At 36.2% G+C, this 27,276-nt stretch overlaps 3 protein-coding genes across 3 annotated transcripts; 1 reads left to right on the top strand and 2 right to left on the bottom strand.

Annotated features, from left to right (window-relative positions):
• Window positions 1-970: 970 nt before the first annotated feature.
• LOC107784561 (protein MIZU-KUSSEI 1-like) lies at window positions 971-1,880 on the bottom strand. Its single transcript, XM_016605708.2, has one exon. It carries the CDS (start codon window positions 1,870-1,872, stop codon window positions 1,153-1,155), a length of 720 nt encoding a protein of 239 aa, XP_016461194.1. The 5' UTR covers window positions 1,873-1,880; the 3' UTR covers window positions 971-1,152.
• Window positions 1,881-15,061: 13,181 nt separating this feature from the next.
• On the bottom strand, window positions 15,062-17,914 carry LOC107784562 (small ribosomal subunit protein uS10y). Its single transcript, XM_016605709.2, has 3 exons — window positions 17,700-17,914; window positions 16,874-16,987; window positions 15,062-15,386 (listed from the first exon to the last, which is right to left on the bottom strand). The coding sequence occupies exons 1-3, from the start codon at window positions 17,809-17,811 to the stop codon at window positions 15,244-15,246; spliced, it is 369 nt and encodes a 122-aa protein (XP_016461195.1). The 5' UTR covers window positions 17,812-17,914; the 3' UTR covers window positions 15,062-15,243.
• A 1,077-nt stretch (window positions 17,915-18,991) lies between these two features.
• LOC142180784 (uncharacterized) lies at window positions 18,992-23,912 on the top strand. Its single transcript, XM_075252855.1, has 11 exons — window positions 18,992-19,255; window positions 19,749-20,423; window positions 20,838-21,218; window positions 21,301-21,444; window positions 21,794-22,037; window positions 22,123-22,267; window positions 22,348-22,480; window positions 22,705-22,772; window positions 22,978-22,990; window positions 23,062-23,591; window positions 23,681-23,912. Exons 1-11 carry the CDS (start codon window positions 18,992-18,994, stop codon window positions 23,910-23,912), a joined length of 2,829 nt encoding a protein of 942 aa, XP_075108956.1.
• Window positions 23,913-27,276: the final 3,364 nt, after the last annotated feature.

Below are 27,276 nucleotides of genomic sequence, written 5' to 3'. Positions count from 1 at the left end.
AAAAAGGTTTTTTTTTTCAAATTTCAGTTTTTCCGTTACCACCCACCCTACTACCCCTTCACCCCTTCCCCCCCCCCACAAAAAAAAAAAAAAATTTACCTTAATTTTTTTTTTTGCAATTTTAAATTTCTGTTTTTTCATTTTTCTACACCACCCACCCCAACCCCCCAACCTGCCCCACAAAAAAAAATTTTACTTTTTTTTTGTAATTTAAATTTCTATTTTTTTTGTTTTACTGTCCCCCCCCTCCCCCCACCCTCTGCCCCCCCCCCCCCTTCCAAAAAATTTAAATATATTTTTCAGTTTTAATTTTATTATTTATCAGTTTAAAGGCTCAAAATTTTATAAGTTCCAAAATTATGAGTTCGGATGTTTATGTGTTTGGAAGTTTACAGGTTTAGAAATTATAAAGTTTACGGGTTCGAAATTCCGCGATTTTGAAAGTTTAGCGGTTCGAAAGTTTATGAAATTTGTGGGTCCGGAAGGTTGTTGGTTTGAAAGTTTATGGCTTCATGTTTATTATATCTAAATTATTTATGAATACTTTTGAGAAGTCATTTTCCTTAATTTGGGTACCAAACACCGGAAAAATAAATAAGATTACTACTTGTTTTCCAAGAAAACATTTTCTTGGAAAATATTTTCCACGGAAAACATTTTCTGTTACACCAAACACACCCTAAAACGTAGTGGTTTTTGAAAGTTTCTCTTCTTAATTAGCCCCTGCAATTAGGCACTTTTTTGTAGTGATACTATCATTTTCTCAAACCAACACTATGTTATTATTAATCGTTTATACTTAAAATTTTATTAAAACACTATCTAATTTGCTAATATTTTTATTAATTTTTAATATATATTTTAAAAATATTTTTCACTCACCAACCAAATAAAATATTATCTAACAAACATTAATAATGATTTTCATTGAACTAAACATATGTTGATGTAATTGACATGCTTCATATAAGGTGCGCTTTGATCCCTTCATGTTGCTTTGACAATAAGAAAGATTGCTCCGATGTATATAACCGAGCTATCTAAACGAAAATTCAAAAGGGGGACAAATGAAAAGGAAAAACAGAATTAAAAAGACAATTCTCTTTGCTATTTCACCCTTTCTTTCTATTTGCATTTGAATATGTATTGAGATCAAACCCTAACGAAAAAGATGCTCAGCTCAGGGCCACTGGTGCCATTGGGGTTCATCATGTAATAAGTCTCCGAATCTTTAGATCCAATTGCCCGTTCAAAGAATGCTCTCATGTAAGTAAGCTCCCCCTCTGGGGAGTCGGCCTTCTGACTGGGCAGAACCCCGGCTCCCATGGACACTGCATGCAGGTTCTGCATGACCTTCAAATCATCCTCAGTGGGTCCTCTCTTCACAGCATAGCCAGCTTTCCGTCCGTTGCAGTACATGGTCCATATGGGTTCATCGATAAGTTTGAGTTTCTCGGAGGGGTTCTTTTCACACTCAAGAGCAATTCTAACAAGTCCGGAACCCATGTCTTGGAGCAGCTTACCTGTATGTATGGACAGTTCCAGCACAAGCAAAGGAACGCTTCTAGGGGTTTCTTGAATGGCAAGATTAACCCTAGCTTTTCGGTACCCAAATAGGGTTCCTGTCATTTGTTTTCCACCATGTATGTGTCCTTCGTGCATCCGGTTTCCATGGAGAGAAACCGGCATCTTGCACGGAGGGTTTATCACTGGAAATGACCGGAAAACTGACTTAACTGCACGTCGGAAAAGTTTTGTGGATTTCCATTGACCTTTCTTGTGAGATGATTGTGGCAAGAGAACCGGGGCGGCAGGTAACCGGGAGGGTGACCTGTCGGGAGCGACAACATTTCCTGGTTGAAGACGGCCCATCGGCAGTGTTTTTGGTGATGGCATTATTATTTGTTAATTTTCTTGAAAGAGCTTCGACTTCGAGGGTTCAATACAAGAAGGGAAATATATGATATGCCATGATTGTAGACGTGGAATGTGATATGAAGAAGATGAAGTGGAAAGCACGTTTGTGTTTACTCGGATATATCATCGTGCTGATTTTGTTTTGTTTGAGGCTTTAAAGGACCTTTTTGACTTTGGTTAGGTAGCTTATTTTATTAAAAATGTATTTAGTATGAGTATAGTTACAAAATGGATTAAAATCGAGTAATTACTCCTTTCCTTCCAATTAAATGATAGTTTTGACTAAATACCAAATTTAAGAGGAATTTTTTTTTGACACGCTTCAAAAATATTCTCATCTTGAATTGTGGTGTTAAACATATTATGTCATTTATGTGGTTATAAGAGCATAATATTAAAGATAAAGCAAGAAAATTAAATCAAAGTATTCTTAAATATAGAAAGATAATATTCTTTTAAAAAGAATAAATCAATACGTGGAAAAAGGGAGTAGTATTCGAAGCTTGGCTAATTAGAACTGCTCCGCAAGGTTGAAATACTGGAGACATGATTCGATATTCAATCTGACAAGATCAAAAGTATTTTACTTTCTAGAAATACATTAGCTCTGCTCATATTATAGAAACTATGATTTTTTTTTTGGTTAAGTGGATATGTATACGGTTAAAACCGGCAGGCCTGCCCGATTCTACTATTTGATCGAGACCAGGGAGTTGCATCAAAGGTCGGCCCCGCAGTGAATCAGGCCAAAGCACGAGGATAAGGTATCAGGTTCGAGAATCGAGGTACCTGTCGAGATCCACTACTAGAATTCCGGAAAAAAGCGACCAAACTTTAGCGACCAAAGTTGGTCTGTCAAGAAAAGTGGCCAAAGTTGGTCGCTAAATTGGCGAAAATAATAAAATAATTATTTGATATACATTAGCGACCAAGGTTGGTCGCTAATTTCGTCAAAATATTGACCGGACTGGTCAGACTTGCTTGGTCAAAGGTATACTGAGATTAGCGACCAACGTTGGTCGCTACAGGGGGACCCACTTATATATAATTATAATAATTATAATATTATTTTAAAAAAATTATAAAATATAAATAAATATAATTTAAAATTAGCGACCAAAGTTGGTCGCTAATTAAGGGGTAAGCAGATAGCGACCAACTTTGGTTGCTAAAATGGGACCCAGTTATAAAATTTTAATAATTATATTTTTATTTTAAAAAATATAATTCAAATTTAGCGACCAAATTTAGCGACCAAAGTTGGTCGCTTACAAAAATAGAGACCAACTTTGGTCGCTAATCTGGGACCCAGTTCTAACGTTTAACAATTATATTATTATTTTAAATATTATATAAAATATAAATAAATCTGATTTAAATTTAGCGACCAACTTTGATCGCTAATTTAAATTTATGTATATTTAGCGACCAAGGTTGGTCTCTTTTCAGTTCAACAATGGTTAAAATTAAAAATCACTTTTGTATGTACTATCTAAATAATATAAATGTAACTCATTAACACTTTTGTAATACAAAGGATGAATAGACTAAAATATACTCTAACATGTTATATATGCAGTTAAGCAGTACTACGAAGTGTGCGTGTATATATATATATATATACATACTTACACTATACTATGCACTAAGTATTAGTGCATTAGCTAATATTATATCGAATATATATATATACATATATTAATTGATACACACACACATACTTATACTATACTATGCACTAAGTATTAGTGCATTATCTAATATTATATCGAATATAGCTTATATATGTATAATATATATACTTACATTATACTATGCACTAAGTATCAGTGCATTAGCTAATATTATATCGAATATAGCTTATATATATATATATACACTTACACGATACTATGCACTAAGTATCAGTGCATTAGCTAATATTATATCGAATATAGCTTATATATATACATATGTACATAATTTTAAATTGAATTAAAAGTAATTTAATTTTTTTTTAGAAATAGCGACCAACGTTGGTCGCTATTCTGGTCAAACGGTCAGAAATTAGCGACCAACTTTGGTCGCTATTTTGGTCAAAATAGTCAAAACTTATTTTGCTACCTAAAAACAGTGTCAAAATGGGGTTTCCCCTCTCATTCTCTTATTTTCTTCAAAATATTTCCCCAAACTATTTCCCCAAACTCTCTCTTTTCTCTCTCACACTCAAACCTCCCCCTCCCCCCACTCCTAGCAGCTGTGGTGCCACCGACGCCCACCGACGGCAGCAGCTCCACCGCCGACGTCCTCCACTACCCAGGTATGTTTCTCTCTCCTTTCTTTGTTTTTTTTGAAATACAATGATTTTGTTTAATTTCTCCTAGTTTGATTTGTAAAAATTAATTATTCTTAGCTAAATTAAATCTATGATAATTGTTAGTAACTAAAATATTTAGTTTTACCTACTAATTTGGGGAAGAAATGGTTTGAAGAGAAGAAACCCTAAACCCTACTAATTTCTATTAAATTTGTTATGTGTTGTCTTGAATAGTTTAGTTATAATCTAGGGTTTATGATTTGTTCTTGTGAATCGAACTTTTAGGGAATGGGTTGAATCTTTGTTATTTCTAGTTTTTGTTTCAATTATACTTTGTATTGTCTTGATAGTTTAGTTAGAATCTAGGGTTTAGGATATGAATTGGACTTTTAGTTTATGAATTGAACTTTTAATTTATAAATTGAGTATTTTAGGATATGAATTGGATTTTTAGTTTATGAATTGGACTTGTAGTTTATAAATTGTAATTTTAGGATATGATTTGAACTTTTACTGTATGAATTTAAACTTTTTGGATATGAATTGGACTTTTAGTTTATAAATTAAAATTTTAGGATATGAATTGAACTTTTAGTTTATAAATTGAGTATTTTAGGATATGAATTGGACTTTTAGTTTATTAATTGAACTTTTTGGATATGAATTGAAATTTTAGTGTGAATCGAATTTTTTGGATATGTATTGAACTTTTAGTTTATGAATCGAACTTTTAGTTTATAAATTGAACTTTTTGGATATGAATTGGAATTTTAGTTTATAAATTGAAATTTTAGGATATGAATTGAACTTTTAGGATATGAATTGAACTTTTAGTTTATAAATTGAGTATTTTAGGATATGAATTGGACTTTTAGTTTATGAATTGAACTTTTTGGATATGAATTGAAATTTTAGTGTATGAATCGAATTTTTTGGATATGAATTGAACTTTTAGTTTATGAATTGAACTTTTAGTTTATAAATTGAACTTTCAGTTAGTAAATTGAAAATTTAGGATATGCGTTGAAATTTTAGGATATGAAATTAATTAATTAAAAAAGATTAGGATATGAATTAACTAAATTAATTTGTTCTTGTTTTATTTGTATAGATGGAATATCGTACTTGGATGTACAATAGGAATTATCCTAATCGGCGGGGATTGCGGGAGGATTTTGTAGAAGGGATTGATGACTTTATTAGACATGGAAATTTTCATCTCAAAGCTCGCAAGCGGTTGTCACATACTTTCTCCAAAGCTAGAAAGTTGAACCAGAAGCCTGGCTGGTTGCTTCAAAATTTATGGGATGATTTGCAAAGGCAATGGCTTACTGCAACATTCTTAGAGAAGAGCGAAAAAGGAAAGAAAGTGCACGCATCTGATAAGGGAGGATCCTTGCACACTGGAGGTGCGATCAGCCTAGGGACAATAAAAAGAAGAATGGTATGTAATTGCTTCATTTATTTTAATTTTCAAAGTGTATCTATTCTATTTATTAGCTAAAATTTATGTGTTTTTAGGAAAAGAAGTTGGGGCGTCCGATGAACCAAGATGAGTTAATCAAGGAGATTCATATTGTGAAGAAGAAGAAAGAGACGGATCAAGACAGGTGGGTCGAGGGACGAGCCTCGACTGTACATGTAAGTTTTCACTTTTCATTAAGTATTTTGATTTACTTTTATATAAATTTTGAAATACTAATTCAATGTAATTTATTTTATAGGGTCGCTTCACAGCTGAAGTGGAGGAATTCATACGCAGTCAGCCACCTAATGAGTCGGGCGAGCCAATCCAACCTTCGGACGAGGATGCTGAAAGAATGTGGACGGAGGCTGCAGGCGGTCCAAAATGGGGGAAGGTATACAGGCTTCCTACTAAGAAATTTCATCACTATAAGTGTGGAAATGGAAGGAATAGGGACTTCCTCGCAAGCCGAGCAACTTGATGGGGAGAGCCTCTCCGCTATGCGTGAGACTGTGACAAAGCTCATATCCGAGCTAGAAGCGGCTAAGGAAAGAGAAAAGCTTAGAGATGCTCAGTACATTGGCGTGGTCGCTCAGTGTCAGGGCATGCAAGAGCAACTCAAATCTCTCCTAGCTTCTGGAGGTTTTCCGATTCCCCGGTCTCGTGAGTCATCGCCAGAGGCTCGCCTTCCCCATGCTCGTTCCTCCCGTCCTCCAAGTGCTCATTCCTCTCGTCCTCCCCGTGATTGTTCTTCCCGTCCTTGACAAGTAGACCCTTCTAAATACCGTCATGGTGATGAAAGTTCATCAGACGGTGATGATAATGATGTACACAACACTCATTGACTTTTATAAACTTTGAACTAGACAATTAGAATCGGTTTTCGAATGGGCTTGTAATAAGAGTTAACTTAGTTTGGTTAGCTTAATGTGGTAGTTCTATTGAACTTTAAACTTTGTTAGTTTTAATGTTAGTTTTAATGTTGTTTTTGTGTTGTTGTTGTTGCTTGTAATATTGTTGTTGTTGTTGCTTGTAATAGGGATTTGGTATGACTGGCAGGTGGTGTAGCTACCAAAACAGGCAATTTCTGCCAAAATAATACCCAGAAAAGCGACTAACTTTGGTCTCTTTTTGGTCTCTTTTCTATTAAAAAAATAATTTTCTGGGCAATAGCGACCAAAGTTGGTCGCTTTTTACCCAAAATTCCCCAAAAGCAACCAACCTTGGCCGTTATTCCATTAAAAAAATATTTTCTGGAAATATAGCGACCAACTTTGGTCGTTTATATTTAAAACAAAATTAAATTCTTGAAATTAGCGACTAAAGTTGGTCTCTTATTTTTAAAAAAAAATTAATAAAAAAGCGACCAACCTTGGTCTCTATTTTTCAGATTTTAAAATATAATATTTGGATTAGAGACCAAAGTTGGTCGATTTTTTATGATTAATAATAAATAAAAAAAATGTATTTTACATTTAGAGACCAACTTTGATCGCCAAAATTATATTATTAAAATAATAAAGCGACCAAAGTTGGTCGCTATAGTCTTTACCCGGAATATTTGATCCTTTTACCTTAGAGACCAGCAATATTACGACCAGACATGTTTGGTCGCTTTTAGGCCTATAAGCGACCAACTTTGGTTGCTTTTTGTGGTTGCTTTTTACCGGATTTCTAGTAGTGATCGAGGCCAGTAGCGATCGAGGCCAAATGAGACAGACATCGAGCAAAGCACAATAACAGCAAAGCAAGGTATCCGTGATTGTTCGAAGATCAAGTGGGAAGCTCGGAACAAATCAAATCAAGGGCGGTTGTTTAGTTAATCATGGGATTTACTTCCGTAATTATAATTGTACCATAGATAGAGCCGAGTCATAGGTTCACAAAGTCATCGGAGCAGGATACTATTGGGCCGATATGGAAAAGGACACTAAAGAGTTTGTTCGAAAGTGCGACAAATGTCAAAGGTATGCACCGATGATCCACCAACCCGGAGAGCAACTCCACTCGGCCCTATTCCCATGGCCGTTCATGAAATTGGGGATGGATATCGTCGGCCCTCTATCATCAGCCCTGGGTAAAGCTAAATCCATTTTGTTTATGACTGACTATTTCTGTAAGTGGGTTGAAGCATAGGCCTTCGAGAGAAAGTCAGAGAAAAAGAAGTCATAGACTTCATTTGGGACCACCTTATATGCCGATTCGGAATGCCTGGCGAGATCGTATGCGACAATGGAAAGCAATTCGTCGGCAACAAAGTGACAAAAATTTTCGAAGACCACAAAATAAAAAGGATCCTCTCAACGTCGTATCATCCTAGTGGGAACGGACAGACCGAGTCGACAAACAAGACCGTCATCCAAAATCTGAAGAAAAGATTGACTAAAGCTAAAAGAAAATAGAGAGAAATATTGCCCGAGGTCCTTTGGGCATATCAAACAACATTGAAATCCAGTACGGGGGCAACACCATTCTCTTTAGTCTATGGTGCCAAAGCCCTGATCCTGGTCGAAGTCGAGGAACCTAGCTTTAGGTTTCGGTATGCAACAGAATAGTCAAATCACGAGGCTATGAGTACGAGCCTCAAATTTCTAGTTGAAAGACGAGAAGCAGCCCTCGTTCAAATAGCCGCGAAAAAATAGTAGATCAAATGGTATAACAACCGAAGAGCCAATCTTTGACATTTTAAAATCGGAGACTTAGTTCTGAGAAAGGTCACACTCAATACTCGAGACCCAAACAAAGGAAAACTTCGCCCAAACTGGGAGGGTCCGTATCAGGTCCTCATTATCGTCGGAAAAGGATCCTACAAACTTGGCACGATGGACGGCGAGAAATTACCAAATAATTGGAACGTATCACTCCTCAAACGATACTACTGCTAAGGTACGATCTTCTCCTTTTTCATTTACATTTTATACTAATCAATTGTAGGTGTTCAATAGAAGACATTAAAGGATTCTTCATCACAAAGTCCTTAGGTCTGAAAGCACGCATTGCACTCTTTTTCCCTTAGACAGATTTTTGTTCGAAGTGGGTTTTTTCTGGCAAGGTTTTTAATGAGGCAACCATTGTTCGTGCTAACTTAGAGAAATTCAACAGTATCCGAGGCTTCATTACAATCAACCTCGAATACTGGGTGGCATCACCCTTGTATATTGACTTTGTTAGAACGAAGATATTTTGTGTCGACCGGGTCTCGATAGGTAAAACATTGTAACGGTCAAACAAATCATCCCCATGTAGATTACTCGAGCCCTAAAGGCAAATGTGTATGCATGTATAATCTATTGAGAGAAGTATTTTTAACTTGCCAAAAATTTCATGCCTTAGAGAAAATTTTACCTTACAATTTCATACTTTGGTCTGTTGTGGAAACATGCTTAAGGGTCGATCACAACTGAAGTTCAAACAACTTACCCTGTACTCGGAGACTGCCGTCCGAAAAATCGATGTAATCAAATTATTAAAATCTAGAGATTATAAGACCTTAAAAGGCCACCCTCATTTTTATAAGCCACGGCCACCCCACTCGGGGACTGACACTTCGAACAAGTTTGAAGTGTAATCGGGAAACAAGCCCAAGAGGCAAATCCTAAGTTAAAGGCAACGGTCAAACTAACACGGCTTAGAGACGTCCGAATTCCGTAACAAAAATAGGCATTCTAATATCTTCACAAAACCAATTAAAAAGGTTACCCTCGGCAAAATTATAAAGGGTTTCGATAATATCAACACCCTAAAACCCTAAGGGGTACCGGATCATTCGAACTCTCGAACAACCTTATTTCATGCTAAGGCATAACAAATTTTTTATGTGATTAACTTTTTTAAGTCGAAAAGGGAAAAGAGCCATTCTTTTGAGGCCATATCGGCCTAATACAAGAGCCTAAGGGCCACCTTTTTTGAGTTCGAGGGATCATCACTCAATTCAAACCCAAGGGTTACTCTACTTCGAGTTCGAAGAAACATTCACTCAACAATAGTTCGGTTTCGGTCCAAATCTTGAACCTATGAATGCAATCCCATAAGGCATCGATAAAACAAGTAAAGACAAAATAATAGAAAAGAAGACAAGTTCAGAAAGGAAAATTTTTATATACCAAATATTTTCTTACAAAGACCACATGGCCCGATCAAAAACTTTTTACAAAGGCCAAAAACAGCCTTAAAAGAAATACTACTAATCCTAAGGGCCTATTCTTCTTCGGGGGCAGTTTCTTCACCCTCAGAGTTTTCTCCACCAGTTCTGCTTACATCCTCGAAATCTTCATCGGGGAACCCTAACTTCCGAGTCGCTGCTTCCTCAGCCTTGGAAATCTCGAGCTCAGCGGATATATCGACACTTTGAGCAAGGATTTCCTCGAGAACCTCCCTTCGAGCCTGCCACTTCGAATGATCAACCATGCCCTTGGCCTGCTCGAGGGTGGCTTCGACATAGACTTTGTATTGATTACCAGTAGCATGGGCCTTAATATTGGACGCAACCACTTCGGATCTGGCAACCTCGAGCTCCTTGGCCAAATTGGCTAGATTGGCTTCGAGTTCCTCAACCTTCTTCACCTGGACCGATGCATTGTCCCTTGCCTGTCGAAGCTGCGACTTAGTGGAATCCAGCTCTTCCTGAACGTCTCATTTTGTGCAGCTAGAATGTCCATACATCCCTTGAACCGCTCGGCCTCAGCTCGCACTTCGTTTATTTGCCCTTGAAAGCCTTTGATTTGTTTGAGCTTCTATCGAGCCTGCAAAATGGGATTGTTAGTCGTTATCTCCGAATCGTCCTCACTATCATGAAGAATTCAGAATACCTTCTCGGCCATCTCTTCATGCGCGTTTCGAGCCTCCAACGGGTACACCTGAAGTTTCTCACTGAGAATCTTATAAGTGTTGCACTTCTTAGTAAGACCCTAGACCTCGACCTTGCGTTCCTCTCGGAGTCGAAGAAAGGCCTCGTGGTGCAACACCGAAGCCTGCAAGAGAAGAAGAGATGTTAGAAATATCTACAAGACAAAAATCATGAAAAGGCAATAGCCCTTGAACTTACCCGATTCAGAGCATGCTGGGCCTCGTTGAACAAGCAGGCAACATCTACTGCGTCCATTTTGGCTTGGTCCCCCTTAGTGACCAAGCATCGGAGATTACTTGCTACCCCTCTAGGGGCTGAAAAAACTTGTGTATCTTCCAGAATCGAGATGATAAGAGGCCGCTTCCAATCGGGATCAACGCTAGGAGCCGGTAACTGATTGGTCAATGTATAGCTCGAGGAAGCCTTATTCGAGCTCTTCCTTGGTAAGACCAAGTCACCCAAACCGATGACGTCTTCCACATTGGCAAAATAGCCACAAAACAAATCTTCCTCCCCTTGGGTCCCCTCTCCATGATAAGTCTCTGCAACATGGGTGTCACGTATCATTGAATCTAGAATTGGAGGGAATGAGGAGGAATCCCCGATCACTATTGCCCCAAGTAGATCTTTGGAGGCATCATCTTCATTCTGGGAGCCTCGAGCTTGATTTCTACTCCAGTCTCGACCGTCTCCTCGATGGCCTCTACATCCTGGGGTGAGGCATATTCAACTCTTGTTGACTCAGGCTCATTAGACCGGGCAAAGCAGTTTCGACCCCTGCCTGTTCAGAGGTTCTTTGAACTTCGGTGCCAGCCCGCACACGAAGCACCAAACCAGAATTTTCTTCTACATCCTCATCTTCGGTCTCATCTGATAGCTGGTGGACGGACTCCAGAGTTACGGGGATGACATCCCCCTTTGGTTTACAGGGCCTTCTAGCCGGCCTTTTCTTCTTTGGGGTTGAGGAACTCAAAGCCTCTTTCCTTTTCTTCTCCTTGCCCTGCTTCGGGGCAGACGAGGAAAGGAGTGCCACTTCTTCAGCAGAGGGGGGCCTCATTGGCACGTCCTTCCCAAGGCCTGCAAAATAAAAAAATGAATAATTATAAGAACAACGTATGAATGGAAACCTTGCAAAGAAAAAAAATTACTATGGTTTCGAGCCTCCCATCTGCCCCTTGACAACTCCATCCAGGCATGCTCGGAGTACGCTTTTTGAGACACCAATCCCTCAACCCATTGCCTCAGGTTAGGGATCACTTCCGGCATAACGGCCTTGGCTGCAACACAAAAAGTTTAGATGAGGGGCAAACAAGAAAGCGGAATGGCAATAGTAGGTACTCGAAAGGCCAAGCAAACACTTACATTTCATGTTTCACCTTTCGGGGAACGGCATATCTTCGGCAGGGATTAGGTCCAAAGTCCTTACTCGCAAGAACCTGCCCATCCAACCTCTGTCTCGAGTCTCATCTATAATTGAGAATGGGGGTTTGGTAGCTCGACGATAAAGCTTGATCATACCTCCTCGATAAAGCCGAGGGTCATAGAGGCGCATGAGATGATCGAGGGTAAAAGGATGTCCTTCAATCTTACTTACAAAGAATCGAAGAAGGAGCACGATCCTCCAAAACGATATGTGGATCTAGCCCACGATGACATCGTACCTCTTGCAAAAGGCAACGATGATGGGGTCCAAGGGACTTATTGTGAAGGGATAGGTGTAGACAGTCAAATACCCCTCCTTGTAAGTAGTGATGGATTTTTCAGAGCTAGGCACTACGATGCCCTTGCCTACCCAGTTGCACTCCTCTTTTACCTTCTCAAAGAGGTGTTCGGTAATCGTACACATATACCTCGACATGGGTTCACATCATCCCGGTGTTGAGGGTGTGTTCTCCACCTTGAAATCGGAGGAAGTTGCACACTTCGTCGGAACGAAGTCAGCAAAAGGATGTTTCACCGCGGCGGTGGCACCGGTGGACTTTGATGAAGAGGCAGTTTCTTTGTAAGGGACAGTTTTTGAGGTCTTAGCCATTTTTAAGAGCGGGTAAGAACCGGGAGTAAGAGATCTGGCGTCTTAAGAAGAGGTTAGCAATGAAACTTGATGATTTGTAGAAGAAGAACTTGAAAAATGCAAAGATTTTTGAAGGTTAGAGCAGAAGAGATTGAAGGTAAAGTTAATTTTTTTTTGGAAAAGAGGTCTATTTAAGGGATTCGCGGCGATGGTTCAAAGGCACTGGTGGCCGACCACCAACTGACGCTCATTAATGACTTAGTAAACTGTACTAACGGGACGTTTCAGTTGCTTCCGTCGCTTACGTCACGAGGATGACGTCATGACAGGTCGAAGTACAAAATCGAAGGCTCAATTCGTTTCTTCTCATTGTACTCCATGAAACGAGGGGACCATCTGTCTACGGTTAAAATCGGGCCTGCCATATTCTACTATTTGATCGAGACCAAGGAGTTGCATCAAAGATCGGCCTCGTAGTGGATCAAACCAAAGCACAAGGATAAGGTACCGAGTTCGAGGATCGAGGTACCTATCAAGATCGAGGTCAGTAGCGATCGAGACCAAATGAGATAGACATCGAGCAAAGCACAATAACAAAAATGCGAGATATCCATGACTGGTCGAAGATCATGGCGAAAATCTCGGAACAAATCAAATCAAGGGCGGTTGTTTAGCTAATCATGGGATTTACTTCCGTAATTAGAATTGTACCATATATAGGATTCCTCTACTATATAAAGAGGGTTCTAATAATTTTGTATCCACCTTACATTCACGCATATCAAAGTAATACAATACTTTCTTTTTAGCTTATATTCTTGTTTATTTCTTAACTATTTGGTACCGACCAGTTCGAGGGCTGAATTACGTTTCAATGTTGGTTTGCTTTATATCATTAATAATTTATATTACTAATATTCATATTTACCAACTGGTATTAGTTGAAATCACGTGTCCTTAAAACCACATTATAAGCTTAATTGTTATCCAATTTTTAGGGTAAACATGATATATTAATATATCACCAAAAATATTGTAAGAACTACAAAGTTGGTGGAGCATTACTCCTATTTAGTACATCATTATGTCCCATTTGGTTAATATTACAAACCGAAATTTTTCCAGGTAAAGAAGTAACTGTTGCATAAACAACGAATTTATCAAGAAAAACTTTCTACTATTGCGACTACCTCTCTTCTCTTTTAGAAAGGTAAAGGACCACCAGAGAGGCAAGTGCTTTCATGAATGCAGTAAACCAATCAATCTTTTCGTTATATATTGGGGACAGGAACTAGCCCAATGAACTCGATTTCCCGAAGAAAAGAGAGGGCGCTCTTCTAATACTTAGCTCCTAGGTGCTCTACCTCTCTATTTTCAAAAGCCCTGCTCACTTATAGCCCTATAAGTCGGGTGGTCATGTTTTATCAAACTTGATTACCTCAATACTGTCAGATGAAACTTTTTGTTATTACTCTATGAAAACGAGGATGGAGACTTAAACCTTAATTCCTTTTACAAGATTGACTTGCAACCATGTATATTTAGATGTTATGCTATGGTGCTCTACTATTAAACTCGTGACTTGTTTAATAGGCTGGTTTGGTTGAACTAAAATTAACATGCTCTATCACTTTTGTATGGTGCGGGCTTATTTGGACGGCAAGAGATATCTCTAATCTTTTTTATTGCTATCCCTAAACTCTGCAGAAATTATTTGTTCCCTCTAAGTTTCTACAATCCCCTACATTTGAGGGTAAATATCTACCTAAGATTCTAAACCAACGAAAAATATAGAAAGTCATATACTGTGACAACTTATCCGGATTGAAAATTTAAAAACTCGATCAATTTTAGCCTGAACTTATTGAACTTTTGCAACTAATACAATGTTTGTTACAATTTTAGTGATTTTTCACATATATAATTACATTTCATAGTATTAAAGTATTGAGTATTGTTGAACTTGAACTCCGCATCACAAAAGCTCTATCCGCCTATGTTTGGACCCTGAGGAGAACCACCTTCTCCGACCCAAGTATTGTGATGGTCCTTCTACCATACAAGTCGTAGAATATCAATTTCAGTGACAACAAATTTAAATGTGCACCATATGTTTAAAGCTTATAGCCGATTACGAATTTTCATTTGAAACTCAAGGCAATTTTCTTGTAGAAAATCAAGCCAATGTTGAAAGCAAATTCCTCATTTTTACTATAAAGTCTATAATAGCTAAGTATCGTAGCCATAGTTACCCAAAGCTCGTAGATAATCATAAATTTGATTAATTTATTTGCCAAAATGAAATGATGCAACCACAGATTTATAGCCAGAATGAACTTTCGTAACTAATATGAAACTTCTGCCATGTATTTGAAGTTACGATAGCAACAGTAGTATTTTCTAGAGGCCCCAAGGCAAAACCAGATCAACTTTTTTCTTTTCGTGCTCTTTATATTCTCAGGTTGGTGTTTTTCTGCTAGCCCAAAAACAAGTAGTCACTGATAATTCATCTAGAAAACCACACAATAACGGACAAATCCTCTTCCCAATATCAAATATAGTACTTAGTATCTGGTTTAGCTGCAAAATTTTAATTGGAATAAAGAAAACCTTAAGCCCATAATTTAGACGGCCAAGAAAGAAACTCCAAACCACTAGTACTTGAACAGATAATGAGTAATTCAACAACCTAACGAAAACAGAGAAATCTAAGAATCAGCAATGGTGACCTCAACCTCAACACCGGGTTCAATGGTGATTGAGGTGATCTGCTTGACAACATCTGCAGAACTGAAAAGGTCAATCACACGCTTGTGCACCCGCAGCTCAAACCTGTCCCATGTATTTGTGCCTGCAAGAAAAATAAAATATTAGTAATTAATACTGTAAACAAGGAGTTCCATACAAGAAACAAAAGAAAAAATCAGATCTACTATATATACCTATATTTTAAACTATTCCAAGTAGGAAACTCTACACTGTTGTCCAACAGTAAGCACCAAAAATATCGTTACAAAGAAGTTGACACTGAATATATCAACAAACAAGGATGAACCTCACTCACTCGGAGTCTCAGACAACCTCCGCAACTGACAGTGGAGACAATGTCCTTAAGACTAACCAATGCTCTAAACTAGGCAAAGGGGATCAAAAAAATTCACCTAGTAGTACCATTTTTACTTTGTTTGGCACACACAATAAAATGTTTGTGACAACCAACTTCAACCATGTTAAGCTTCACAAAATTGAACTAAGAACCAATTAAGCCCTGGAAAATACTAAGCAATTCAAACAAGAACCAGCAATTATTTGAATCTAGACATATCATAAAATCACAAAAACAAGCTCACCCACAGAACTGATACAAGCAATAGCACCTTATCGACAGGGATTCTGTGGGTGAGCTTGTTTTTGTGATTTAATAATGTCTAGATTCAAATAATTGATACAAACAATAGCACCTTATCGACAGGGAGACTCTCTACTAGTAATGTGAAGAAACTTTGTGGGCATCTCACATCTGCATAGACAGGGCCCTTCAGACTGACAAATGTTCTAAACTGAGAAAAGGGGGTCTGATAATTTCATGCAGTAATATCATTGTTATTTTGTTTGACGCACAACAATATGTTTGTGACTGACCAATCTCAACCATGCTAAGCTTCACAAATTGGACTAATAAGAAACTGAATCCAGCCAAATACTAAACAACTCAAACAGAAAACAGAAATACTTGAACCTAGACATATCATAAAATCATGTTGATAATTTGATACTAGCAATTAGGGGTGTTCAAACCGAACCGGAAAACGGCACCAAACCGAAAAACCAAACCAAACCAAACCGATTAAAAAACCCGACTAAGTTTGGTTTGACTTGGTTTGGTATTGAGTAAAAAAATCTGAATCAAACCAACATATAAATATATAAATTTCATTTATATTTTTAAGACTTTATAGTGATTTTTCTTTAGAAAACGTAGAAATATTTGGGATCCTCTCATGTATTAACCTTGAAAGCATAAATTAACGAAAAATTATTGTTAGACGACTAAGAAAATAACTATCATGTGTTACTAAAAAGATTCTCCCATTAGAATATTTTAATAGATCATATATTTGTCAATTTTTTCCATATTTACTAAACATATATTCACTTATCAAAGCTTTATCTATAATTTTAACAAAGTAAGATTGAAATAATATTCATGTAACAAAAAAACCCGAAAAAACCGACAAAACCGAACCAATCCAAACCAATATAGTTGGTTTGGTTTGGTTTGGTTTTGATAAAAACCGAACCAACCCGGTCCATGTACACCCCTACTAGCAATAGTACCTTCTCCACAAGGAGACTTTCTAGTGGTAATGTTGAGAACCTTTGTGGGCATTCGCACAGGTCCTTTTACCCTGAGCCTCTTGTCCTTGGCACCACGAACCAGATCAGCACACACTACATTTATAAGTCAATACAAACAAGAAAACTACAAGTCAGTTATTGATGCAAGATACAAGCAAATAGCCACTTTATACCAATTAAAAATTCAATGTTCGAAAACCCAAAAATAGTAGTACTAGGGGACAATGGGTACACCTGTCTGCCCTTCTCCACTTAAAATGGCATAGGTCTTGAACTTGTGACCATCAACCTTTGCCACCTGAACTAAGACCTGGGCCAAATAGTACTACTAGTAGTAGAACCCTAAATTATGCGGAAAATTTTCTGATTACTTAAGATGACTTATCTTCGTTGTATTTCAACATGTCTGCCTCACAAATCTCTCCCCTGTGGAAATTCTCCTACTGATTTCATAAACTATTTGCAATGTAAAATATTCCCAATATGGAGGCTCGCAAGCAAAAATCAGTTTTAAAACAAAGACAACCAATTATCTCATACCATCTCAATGAGGTATGGGTTAAGAACTTAAAATCCTCATCTAAGATGTTCAAAATCCTGCATTTTACTACAAAACTAGATATTGATTTTCACTATTATAAGGTTGAAAGCCAAAGTCACACTCTACTTTCCTCGATAGACAAGATCTTCCCATACATTTCTCAAGGGTCTTGAATGCAGAAAACATAAGCACACGGCAAGATCTGTAAGACTCAAAACCTTAGTCCTAAATACTATTCAAAAAAGATAGGCAAAAGAGAGAAACCTTTCTCAAGATTCTTAACGTTTTTGGAAGAAAGAGTGATTCTAATCTTGTGAATCTGCTCCTGGGGCTCCTCTAGCCCTGGTTTTGTTGCCTTCATTGCTGCATACGCCATAATTTGATTTGATTTGTTGAGAGTGATGCGACGAAGATGCAATGGACGTAGCCGCAGCTTCGATTTTCTTTAAGGAGGATAATGGGGTAGTTGATTTTGAGTGTACCAGTTTATATGTATAAGATTAGGGTTTCTCTTCCATGGTTTATTACACGTTAGTCCCCAATGTATTGCTTAGTTTACCTTTTCATTCATTCATTAAAGAAAAGTATTTCATTTGTTTTACATTTAATTTTATTTTCCTCATTACAAGCACACAATTCAACTAATTTTATTGGTACCTGCTACATCTCACCAACATAGGTAACGGTTAACTCTGTCCACTAAAATTTGGACAGATATAGTATGTTTGCCTCTGCTCGAATTTGAACTTAATACCTCATAATTTTCAACTCACTTCATTGACTATTAGGTCACACCTTTGATGCCATTATATTTTAATTTTTATTAATACAACATTACTATTTGATAAGTTAGATAAATTTTTCTTTTACTATTTTTTCTTAAATAATTTTTTGGTAGTTTAAAATATTAGTTATTGTGACTTATAGTATTTTTATTTATTTAAAATATTTAATATTTTATTTTAATAAGATTAAACATGGAAATTTTACCACCTATAGAATAGGTTAATACCCTATTTATATTCTATAAATACCCTTTTAAAATATTACATTCTATAAATACCCTTTTTAGTTTATAGCAAAAAATTTAAATTTAGTTCCATCCTAAAATTAAGGCTTAATATATGCTACAAAATATTTTTCTATCTCATTTTTTTTATTTTCTCTCACCTAATTAGCGTATATCTCCTCTCATCAGCTTTTCTCTCTCTTCTTCAATACACTTTTCCCTCTTCTCCCACAAACACACGTTCCATACACTTCAAAAACTCTCCTCCGCCATTATCGCCTATACTTCTCCGCCATTATCACCCCACACGCCATTCTTCTTCGCAATTGTTTTCAAGCGTATTTTTACGGGCATGTTGGTTCTCAAGTGTTTTTTAGAGCTTCACAGTTGTATTTTGAAAAGCTTCTCCCCGTAGGTAATTCAACTACTTCGAAATTGCTTTTTCATTAGTTTGTTTCTATAAGTTTTTTTAGCGAATTTACACAATTTTCTGATATATCTTCCATTTGTATTGTTAATCACTAGGATTCTTTGAGTTTTCTCTCTAATGTCGGATGCAACGCCACTCAACAGACTACCTAGAGGTATACCCACCAAAATTCTCAATTTTGATGGGCCCTCTTTCTCGTTGCAACTGACTCAAGCGGAGAAAGATTTTGCAGGTTTATCAGCATCCAAAGTTGATGAAAGAAGAAGTAAATTACACAATGACAAGTTGAAAGAAGTCCAAGTTGATGAAGCTTCAAAAGAAACCAAAAATCAAGTTGGCTCAAAGAGGAAAAAACCTATGAAAGATTCAAGAAACCAAAAGGTAATTGGTATTTGTTACATGTATTCTGTTGTATTCATATGTATCTTCTTGTATTTTCGTACCTTTTTGTATAGTGTATTTTGTTTCTTCTATAGTATGTTTATGTATTCATGTGTATTTGGTTGTTTCCAACAGTTCATTTTTAATGTAATTTTACCTATATTCATATGTATTCATATGTATTTAGCATTTGCTAATGTATATTTGCGATAATTCAATTGTCCAGTTTGACCTCAAATGTATTCATATGCATTCATATGTATTCAGGTGTATTCATCTTAAATATTTTGTATTATATCTGTATGTTACAAAGTATGTTAGCATATATTTAGCCTTGTCACTGTATCTAGTCTTCTGTAAGTGTTTGTAGTTGTCTAACATGCATTTAGCCTTGTCACGGTATCATGTCTTACATGTATTCCAAAAAAACTTAATATGTATTTTTGCAATGTATTCATCTGTATTAACATGTATCTTTCAATGTTCATTGCAGGGAATTGATTTGTTTGTGAAACACCAGCCAAAATTAGCACCCCATATTAGTAGTTACACTAACACTGATATAGTATCCCAGCTAAAAGATAAGCTTACTCTCGATCAGTTCCAACAATTCGGCAATACATGCTTTGGCTCATTTCTTCAAATGAAGCGATTTGATGTTCAACATCAACTCTTCAGATGCTTCATGGCTCGACAGTTAAACGGCACTCCAAACAATGTATTTGCAGTATACGTCAATGGTACTGAATTACATTTCACATTAAGGGAGTTTGCGCTTGTGACTGGCCTCAAATGTGTAGGTAAAGATGAAGATTTTGAGTTTAGTGAAACTCCTCCTAACCGGCTTATTGCGACTTATTTTGGAAGTGCTAATACTGTAAAGAAGAAACACTTGAGACAATGCTTCAATGACAAGGCATGGGGCCCCGACAATGATGAGGATGCTTTGAAGATATATTTGTTGTATTTCATCCATACCTTTATATTTTCATCTGAGAAGAATAGTGCAACTATACCGAGGCTAGATTTTGACTTAGTAGAGAGTGGGCGCTATTCTGAATATCATTGGGGTATTAAAGCATTTGAGCTGTTGATAAACTCGATTAGCAAGAAGATGGATGCTTTGAAGAAGTATTACATGATAGCTGGGATGCCCCTAGCTATGCAGGTGTAGTTTTATGAGTGTTGTTCTTCTGTTGATTCTAAAATTGCAGTTCGAGTCTGCGACGTGGTCCCCAGAATACTCAATTGGAGAACCACCGGAAATCAGCCAACATTTTCTTATCTGACGAACGACATGTTCAAAGACACCGGAAATACGGTAATATACAAATGTTATCAATATTCTGAAGATAATTGAACACAAATACATCTATAATTTGCATACATTTGCATTCAGTTAGAGGGGAAGCCTACTGTAATATACATTGGATTCATAAGCTTATATACATGAATACTTGCATACATATTAATACATTTTAATACATTCTAAATACAACAGAGTTAAATACACCTGAATATATCATTATACAGTTATGCATTAATATGTTTTTTGTCAGTCATATCTTATTTTTGTTCACAGATTGTGTTCAAGGACATCACTCCTCTAGATATAGAGCTTGCTGTTATTCAGATTCCTCAAGTGTGCGCCGATATTGAGAAAATACCTACTCCTGCGCATTCAGACAAATCGGGACAGGATACGGATGACTTTTCTCCTACACCCAATCTTCAATCTAAGAAGAAACATGTTGAAAGTGTTGGTCCATCTTCATCACCGCCACATAAGAAGGTCAAGGAACAGCCCAAGATTCCTACAAAAGAACCAGAATATCAGCCCAAAGTCCCTCCTGTTTGTGTTTCTGACATTGGACATAAACTTGTGCATGACCATCAGCTCCCAGAAGGCCAAAATGAGGAAGTATCTTCTTTGAGGAAAGACCTAAAATCATTCAAAGAATACGTGAGTATTTACCCACCGATTAATCAATAAAGTTTGATAGCTATGTGTTTTAGTATTTTTCTAACTATTTTGTACTGTTAAGGTTGTTGGAGAGTTCAAGTCTCTAAGGACATTGATCAATGATAACTTCAAGATGCTTTCAGACCATCTTCAACAAAATCAGCAAACTGAACCCATATTGAGACATGATGGTGGCATTGACACAGATGTCGGAGATAATCATGAGGTATAAAAGCAGTTATCATATTGAACATATGTATTTAGCTGTATTCATATATGTTTTAATCTAGCCATTTTACTGATGTATTTAACTGTTATTCAGCTCTATATATATGTATTCTGACTTTTAAATCTTAACATATTGAGCATATTTTTTTAGATGTATTCATAACTGTGTTACACTTAATCTGTAATATCACTTTAAACTGCCGTATTTATTTTTATTTCAACTGTATTTACATGTATTCTGCTTGGTTAATCTGCATTTTCTGTAATGTATACTAGCTACTTATATGTATTTAATCTTTTTTCTAACATTAAGTTACCATGCTAACAATGATACATACAACTACCAGAAAACTACTTCAGAGGTACCGTCCATCATACCATCTACCACAAACCAAGAGGATGTATCTAAAGAATTCTATGTTTCTCAATTTGAACTGGACGACAAATTTCTACCCAGTCAAATTCCAGAAACTAGAATAGTTGTTCACGCAAGTGCAAAAAAAGATGAAGCCACACCAGTGCAACCTCAACGAAATAGGCGACCAAGTAGATGGAACTCTTCGCCTTATCAGTCTAACTTCGACTCAGGAGGTAAGTGATTTTACAAACGTAATATTCAGCATTCATCGTGATTGAATCATTTATAGTAGTCCATAAACACAAATTCAATTTACAGCATGTTCCTCTGTAAAGTTGACACCCATCTTTGAGAAAAGACACCCGTTTGAGGAAGATCCAATAACGGGGCCACATCCTATGTTACTCATTCAAGAATATGACAAGTGGGTTCGTGAAGGTCTTCTAGCAAGACATGATCAGAAGTGAGTTTTCCCCCGTTCATTGTATTATGTTTTCATTTTTTTAAGGTATGTACATAATGAGTTTTATATCATACTTGTAGAGGTAATCTCGACGACCATTACAAGAAAAACAAGTCTATACTTCACATTCCATTGGATTTTGGAGTTGATCAAGTTGATTCCAAAAACTGGTTTTACCTTCTATCCATTGACGGGAAGTTATGGGATGACAATGTGAGTCTTTCCCAAAACTGATAATCTTATCTTTAAATAATAACATGTTGTTTTATTAACTTGTATTTAGTTGTATTATTCAGCTGTATTTTTCTCTGATTTCCTATGTATTCAGCTATAGTCAATTGAATTGAACTGTATTATTAACCTATAGTCAACTTTATTGAAACTGTTGTATTCAACTGTATTGAACAATTGAATTACCTGTATTCATCCAATGGCAGTTAAATTCAACTGTTTCAACCAACTGTCCAGATCCGTATTCAACTATATTACAGTGTATTCCACCAAAGTCAGTTGAATTGAACTGTATTATTAACCTATATTCAACTATATTCTACATGTTGTATTCACTTATATTAAGGAATTGAATTAGTTGTATTCATTCAATGTCAGTTGAATTCAACTGTAGTCCATAATCTGTATACAGTTGTATTCACCTGTATTACAGTGTATTCCTCTATTTTCTGTATTCATTTGTATTCAACTTTTTTTAGCATCTGTATTGAGGTATTCATATATATTATTTCTTAGTTCAAGCAAATAAACTCACACTATCTACCAACCTCTTTTGTTTATAGCATATGGATGTCATATTCTACTATTTGCGAAAGATGGGCAAGTACAATCAGCATAGGGACTTCATGTTTACTACTGTTGATTGTATATTCAAGACAAGAATAGCTGAAATATATGACAGGTATGAAGATACAGATAGTGATGCTAATGTAGCCAAACAAGAAGACGTTGTATATGAGTATATTAGGGGCTACAGATTGCATGCTAATGTACCATGGCATACAGTGGATAATGTCTTGATACCAGTGAACTTGAAGGAAAAACTTCATTGGGTGTTGGTTGTTGTGACTTTCAAAGATAGATGTATCAAAGTGTACGACTCGTACACGTCTTCCGGTCATGATGCATATGTAGTCTCTGAGATTGTAAAGCTAGCTAAGCTACTACCTCTGTATCTGCCAATTAGTGGCTTTTACAGAGATAGTCAAGGCATTGACTGGTATGCTTATCCCGCATACACAAACAAGGATCATAACGAACCTTTTGAAGTTATCTTCGTTCCAAATTTGCCTCAACAGAAAGCGGGCAGCATGTAAGTATCCAATCATCATTCTTATATGTTTTATACAAATCTAATTGTATTAATTTTTTTATATTCTGTTTCAATCAATTATTGTTTAGGGATTGTGGAGTGCATGTTGCAGCCTTCGCGGAGTTTCTGAGCACTATTGAAGAGATTACACAAAAAACACCATTTGATGCCACTCTTCTCCGTCAAAGATATGGTGCTCTGTTATGGGACTATGCTATGCGCAAGATAGATGCTGATGCAATAAGCGAGAGTGAAGCACCTTCAAAGATTGAAAGGCAAATCTCTGAGTCGGAGGCAAAGAAGCAGATAGTTTTAGAATAGCTTTAGTTTTTTTTTAGTTTAGCTTGAACAATGATACTGATTGTAGTGGTTTTGGTCGCAGATGCTATTTACTTACATGCTGAAATTTGGTTAAGTTTGCTTGAACAGGTTTTAGTTAACGCACATGTTAGTTACAATTTCTGAAACTTTATGTATGCTGAATGATTTTTGTTAATGCCAATTTTTGAATTGTATTCAGCTGCATAAGATCAGCTTTATCTTTCAGTATTAAGTAGTTGTATTTAGTTGTATTATTCTGTTTAGCTGATTGTATTAATCTATATTATTCAGTTCAATTCAGTTGTATTAAAGTGTATTTATCAGTTGTCTACAGTTGGTATGCAAGTATATTCAGCTGCATCCATTCAGATATAACTTTGAATTGACTTGAAACAATACAAGTTAGATTTATTAACTTGTATTTAGTTGTATTATTCAGATGTATTTTTCTCTGATTTCATATGTATTCAGCTATAGTCAATTTCATTGAACTGTATGATTAACCTATAGTCAACATTATTGAACATGTTGTATTCGAATGTATTGAACAATTGAATTACCTATATTCATCCAATGTTAGTTAAATTCAACTGTTTCAACCAGCTGTCCAGATCTGTATTCAACTGTATTACAGTGTATTCCTCCAAAGTCAATTGAATTAAACTGTATTATTAACCTATATTCAACTATATTCAACATGTTGTATTCACCTGTATTAAGGAATTGATATAGTTGTATTCAACTATACTAAGATACTCTCACAGCCACTTCATATATATTTATATATATAAAAATACTTCAACTAAATAAATTCAGAAAATATTAACGAAAGTCATTCCAAAATATATTACTTCGAAAAAAGAATTTATTATAGCTGATAATGTCATAATATGTGTTGAGAAATTGTCGAATCACCAATACATGTCAGAATACAACTATTTATTACGTGGAGCATTCCTACAAGTTCGTTTGTTATGTCCTCCCTGCCCACATATGCTACATGAATGTTGATTTTTCGGCAACAGCAATTCACTTAAATTTTTGTCGCGCTTCTTCTTTGGCCTTCCAGGAGGTCTTTTCCATTTGGGTGGTAGTACAACCTCCTCTGCAACATGCTCTGGTATATTCCAGTCATTTTTGTCCGGTAGCGGGTACACTGGCACATCGTATGTCATTACAATTATACTTGGCTTGTAATAGCTAGAGCAATATTCTTCAGGCATTAAAAACTTGCTCTTCAATACAGCCCAGGCATGTGGGCATGACAATTCATCAATTTGGAACCTCCCACAAACACATTTTCTCTCGAGCAGGCAGACTGTGTAATTCCTCCCACCATCGTTAACAGTATGTAAGTATTCAGTTGAGGGTACCACCTACATTTAAAAACAGAAATATAAGTTTTGAACACATTTACATGAATTAACAAATATATACTACTGAGTTAAATGGTTACTATCAACTTCGAAAATTGAAACTTCATCCAATTTCAGTTAAATTCAGTTGATTCCAGCAACTGTAGTCAACTGTATTACTGTGTATTGATCTACAGTCTGCATTTGTATGCATTTGTATTCAACCTTTTTTGAGCAACTGTATTCAGGTATTTCCAATCAATTTAAACTGTATCAATCACCTGAATTCCATTGTAATCATTATCACGTGCATACAGTCTTAATAATCATATGTATTTACCTGTATTCATCTATATTATTTACTAGTTCAAGCAAATATTCATAAAAAATAACGGGTAGTTCTGCCTAAAAAAAATTGTATTCAGTTGTATACAACAATGCCATAAAAAATTAACATACAGTCATATGGGTAGACATGGTCTCATTCAACTCCAGCATTTCCTGGTATTTTTTCCCAAGCGTCTTGTATGTCTGAGTAGCTTCTTTACGGTTACTACAATTCCAACGACCAAACATCTTCCTAACTTCTTCGAGGAAGTCATATATTGGCAATTCCCTTGCTGAAACTAGTGTTGCATTGATTGACTCAGCGATATTTGACGTCATTGTCCATCCCATGTTAACAGGTGCATACAACCTAGCCCACTTTTCGTAACCAGCTAACTCTAAGTATTCTTTCACCCTAATATCTACCTTCTCAACCTTCTCCATCAGACTATCAAATTCAGTTTGTGTGTATGCTTTTGCCATCGAGAAGTATATCTCACTCAACTTGGCATGGCTCCTTTTGAATTTCTTGTATAAGTTATTCCATAGATGTCATATGCAAGCACAATGCGGTACATCCGGATACACTCTCGATACAGATTTAATGATGCTCTCATTTCTATCCGAAAAAATGCACATGTTTTCCCTTACACCGTATGCTATCTTGAATTGCTCAAAGAACCACGTCCAAGCAGCATCGTTCTCTGAATCAATAACACCGTATGCTAGTGGCAATATATGACCTGTTTAATACAATTGAATATAATTGTTTTTAAATACATGTTTTCCAATGCTTTAAATATTAACAAATTGTATTATTATTGAGGTACTCACCTGCACCATCCAACGTACTTGCAGAAACGAATGTCCCGGTGTAATAGGATTTTAGATGACTTTCGTCCACTACAACAATTGGTCTATAATGATCAAACCCCCTTATAAATGCATACAATGATATATACACGTACATGAATTCATTCTTTGACGATTTTTCCATTCTTATGTGAGAACCTGGATATGTCTTATCCATTGTATATAAGTATCCTGGTAATTTTTTGTATGAATCAGCCGGTTCACCTCTAAGAAAATTCATTGCCTTTTCTTTAGCCCTCCACGCCAACATGTAGCTAACATCAACACCTAGATCTGATTTCACATCATCAATAATGTCCCTCGGAGTGTATTTCCTCTTATGGTTTGTAAGCTTTGTCCTTATAATACCGCTTATAAGGCTGCTACTAGCCTGCCGCTGCTCGTACACTTTATCCTTCAGCGGACATGTATGGTTGTCATTGAATTCTCTCACCTTGAATAATTCCGATTTGTTAATGCTTGAAGCCTTAAACCTCCAATCACAATCTTCTGAAATACATATTAATGCATAGCTGGAAAAAAAAGTTCATACATCAGACAACTTAACGAATCTGACATATATACTTCATATTCATAAAGTACCAAATTGATATCTGTGTATATGTAATTTTGTATACTAACGAATTCCAATATTGTTAGATGTGATTAAATACAATAAATACAACTAAATACATTCGTATGAATAATCAAACACTTAATAACATTATAGACATAATATGAAAATAATCATAGCCACTGTTGTATTTTTTCAATAGTAAAATACACCTGAATACATATTATTAAGAATACTAAACAAATATAAATTTTCA

This window comes from Nicotiana tabacum, chromosome 5 (genome assembly GCF_000715075.1).
Source record: "Nicotiana tabacum cultivar K326 chromosome 5, ASM71507v2, whole genome shotgun sequence".
In the NCBI taxonomy this organism is placed as follows: domain Eukaryota; kingdom Viridiplantae; phylum Streptophyta; class Magnoliopsida; order Solanales; family Solanaceae; genus Nicotiana; species Nicotiana tabacum.
The sequence above is the reverse complement of the archived record's forward strand: the minus strand, read 5'-3'. Positions and strand labels throughout refer to the sequence as shown.